The sequence below is a fragment of the Corvus brachyrhynchos genome, unplaced genomic scaffold (assembly GCF_000691975.1).
Source record: "Corvus brachyrhynchos isolate BGI_N302 unplaced genomic scaffold, ASM69197v1 scaffold142, whole genome shotgun sequence".
NCBI lineage: Eukaryota > Metazoa > Chordata > Aves > Passeriformes > Corvidae > Corvus > Corvus brachyrhynchos.
In genome coordinates this window covers 406,967-410,839 of record NW_008237226.1, presented here as the reverse complement: position 1 = coordinate 410,839, position 3,873 = coordinate 406,967, and the positions used below count along the sequence as shown (strand labels likewise).

Here is a 3,873-nt window from a genome sequence, read left to right as displayed (position 1 = left end):
AGATTTTAAAAGTAAATTGCTGAGCTAAGGAGTACATTTTAATTTTTTTTCTTACTCTGCGAGTTGCTCTGTAGGCCAGTGGTTGTGGCTAGATAATGCTGTCCTGGACTTTGTTAACTGGGAGGAGAAAGAGTTCAGTGTGGAGCATCAGTGTGTTGAAATAACTGCACCATCTGGTTATTGGGACAAAAGCTATTGCTCTTCTGAAAAAGGATTTATCTGCAAAAAACCCAAAGGTAAGTCCTCAGTGTGCCAGTCCTTAGTGACAGGGCAGATCTGTTCACTAGTAACTCTTACATCCCTTCACCACAGGTCTGGAAGTAATTTCTGGCAGTTTTGTTTGGCATATCCCACTTCTCTAACCATTTGTAGTTCAGCCTGCTTTTGTAGACTGAAAACTCTTCACATCGCTGTCTACAGTCACATGGAAATACAGTAACATCCTGTACAGCCTAGGTTGAGAATGAAACTTCCAGAAACTTTTGAATACCTAACACAGGCATTGATATGGCACCTGTCAAACACTTGTGCAAGGGTATGACTATTCCAAGAACTAATTATTGTGATAGTTATTATACCCTTGCAAGGAGGAATCAATGTGAATAATCAATCTTCCTCTTCCAGCTTGTTATTCTCAAAAATTATATGACTTCCCAACATCTCAAACTGGCTTCATATTGACCCTGATTCAGCAACCTATAAGTCAGTAATGCCTCAGGGATTCTAAAAGATCACCTGTATTGCAATAATAATATGAAGAACACTTCCCTTCTAAATGAAAACCTCAAGTCACTAGAGAAGCTGTCTTACCAGCATTTCTGGAAAATTTCACGCAATACTGTAAATACCAGACTAATGCTTCAGAGGTAAAACACTACATGAAGTATTCCCAAGTGGAGATACAAAGGAAATTGTCTGAAAGAAAGCACTATCATTTCATTCTTCTAACTTAGATATTAAAAATCAATCTTATCTAAAAAAATGGTAGGTAGTCATCATTAAACCTTTGCACTGTAGTAGCTGTGAGATCAGATTTAATTTTCCAGCTTTTGCATTGTGCATTGTTCCCAGTAAATCATGGGGAGCATCTCTGTCCTATGTTGAAAACCTCAAAAAAGTAAAGGCTGTCTGCATAGCTAGTTTTAAGATTCTATTATTTGAATGACAAGTTAAAATAACTTGATTTCAATGCTAAAGGCATCTCAAGACATGATAGGTGGTGAAAAAATAACTGAAAATTTGGAGTTAGCATTTACTCATTTTCCAAGTAGTCTTTAATTAGAAAATAGCCCTGAAGTGCAACCAAGAAACAGTCATCTCCCATGCACTGTTAATTTCTGTGCTGAAATCAGCACACACCCACAGCAGTAAATCAGTTAATCCCTATTAAAGATTTATTAAAAACATCCAAATTACATTCCATCCTACATAGTACTGAAATAGTAAGGAATCTCTAAAGTCCATCCATTGAATCATAAGGTGCTCCCATATGTAACTATTTCCTGCCTTAGTAGGGGTTTCTATTGATTTGTACCTATTCATTTTGCATTCTGTTTGCTTTCACTTTATATCTTGCCTTCATAAATTCTGCTCTGGGTATCAAGGGTGTTTGCAAGCTGTGACATAAAAGAGCCAAGAGGGGAAATATTTTCATGATAATTTAGAAATCTTTAATTCTATGTGTATAATTCTTCATTTCTGAGTGCTAAATTTTTTTTTTGCACTTCTTCAACAACAACAAAATTTTGTAAAGGTCTTTCATTTTTCTCTGTCTCTATCCTACACAGAGGAGAATAGGAAGATTACCCATGTGATTCAGTAGGCATTTTCTTAGGAAGACGTTTAGGAATCAAAAATTTTGTAACAGCTAGACATGCAGATCTTCCCAAAATAGGCCATGTAAAACTAATCTCCAGAGTGGTACATCATGTTCTTAATAAATTAAAATTAATATTTTAGGAAAAATGTGAAAAGGTATTTTGAATGAACACAGAAAAGAGTCAGTATTTTAATGTTGTAAATATAAAAACAATATAAAATTTCAGAAGTGGATAAGGTTAAGTAGGAAGATAAAAGCTTAGCAATGTATTTTTTACCTCAATTTGTTGCCTTTTATAGCAGACATATATGTTACTAATGCAACGGTAGAACTTCAGGGGGTTTTGTTCCTGTACTATTTTTGCAAAACAGTCAAATGTATGGATTCTAATGAAGTGTCATATCATTTCTCTCTGATATTCACTGAAGTTGAGCAGAATGGGAGCCCTATAAAGCAAAAATGTAAGAACTTTCACAAGAAACTTGGGAGAAATCTAAATAGAGGAAGAACTTAAAATGAGTTTTCCCAAACCACTCTCTTTTATACAAGTCCTGCTGAGGGTTGCATGGTTATCAATCACTGGGGGTAACCCCAAGGTGCCTTCCCCATGCACAAGAGCACTCCCGTGTTCTTGGCCAACGGGACTGCTGCAGGGCTAACCCTGAGCTGACCAGCTCAGCACTGACCAGAGTTGAGAAGAACTTTGAGAACAGCTACAGAGTGCTTCAACTAGGCTGTTGGAAACTATGTAGATGGATATGAAAGTTTCTTCCAAAGATATTATTGTAAATAATGTAAAATAAAAATATTGTAAAACCAGTTTCCAATAATTAACATCCCATAGGCATCTAAAGCATACGTTTTCATTAAATTCTTACAAGCATCCACCACGTGCATTGTATGTCACTGTAATCCAGATCCACTAAAACCATGTTAGCTTCAGGAACAGAGACCTGACTACTGCTTAGCAAAAATTCAGGGCTCAGTTTACAGCCTTCAAGTTCAGGCAGGAGAGAACATCTTCCTCATGTTTTTATGTTGTATGTGGAAATAAAAACTACTACGGTTTCTCACAATTATATGGATTCATTTCAGGCAAGGAAAAGAATGAAGAGACTCACCCACCTGTTCATGTCTCTGTTTGGCCACTCATTTTCTTGGCTGTGTTAACTGTTTTTGGAGCTGGCATGGCAGCCTATTTCTACAGAAGAAAAAGACAAAACCAGCTCTCAACAGATTCTGGCAATGAAACACTATTAAAATGATGTGGTGACTGAAGAGTTGGTGAGAATGGGTCCTGTGGCATGTTACTTGGAGCAGCAAGTTACTCGCTGAAATTAAAGCATGTATCTGTTAAAAGTCCCTAGTGAGATCTTAAATGAGATCTAGTGTAAACTTAAATAGCTTTCATCTTTTTGCACCAGCTGATTTTTTTTTAATCATACATATTTTACAAAATTAGAATTATGGTTTGATGTTATAATTTTGTAATGGTTAAGATGTTCTCAAGTGCTTTAGCAAGGACAGTAGTGCAAAACACCTGTCAAAAACAATTACATGTACTGAGAAAGGACTATAAAAGTCAACTAGTGAGAAGGAATGTCCAATAAAGCATGAATGCCATTTAGAACTGCATTGCTGTGACTTTGCGGACACTAAAAAACCTCAAAAATTAGAACCTGTCTAACTCTGTTGCAAAATTGAAACTCATTTCACCCCACAAACTTCACTGCATCAGACCAGCACTTTCATTGCTCCTTATGGCTATATCCTATCACACTTATAAAATTGCTTCATGTTCTTATCAGAAAACTTTGGGATAGAAAACATTGTCATGTTCATTTTCTGCCATGGAAAACACAGTTCATGTCAGTAAAGAATATTAAGACGAGGTGTAAGTTGTAATAATTTTTCAATTCAATACTGTGATTGTTAACTGTTAACACTGTTAACTGTGTTAACTCACTTACATGAGTTAAAATATTCTTACCCTTACATTCTTCCTTCTTTTTGTTAATGCTTTGAAATAAAAAAAAGGTTTTCTATTAGTATAA

The 3,873-nt window shown here is 35.8% G+C and overlaps 1 protein-coding gene across 1 annotated transcript in view; it reads left to right on the top strand.

Annotated features, from left to right (window-relative positions):
- LOC103612333 (macrophage mannose receptor 1) overlaps window positions 1-3,873 on the top strand; it is a 33,814-nt gene extending 29,941 nt beyond the window's left edge. Inside the window, 3 exon segments of the mRNA XM_008629970.2 lie at window positions 75-236; window positions 2,248-2,280; window positions 2,915-3,873. Of these exon segments, the coding sequence (XP_008628192.1) occupies window positions 75-236; window positions 2,248-2,280; window positions 2,915-3,084 (365 nt within the window). The 3' untranslated portion in view covers window positions 3,085-3,873.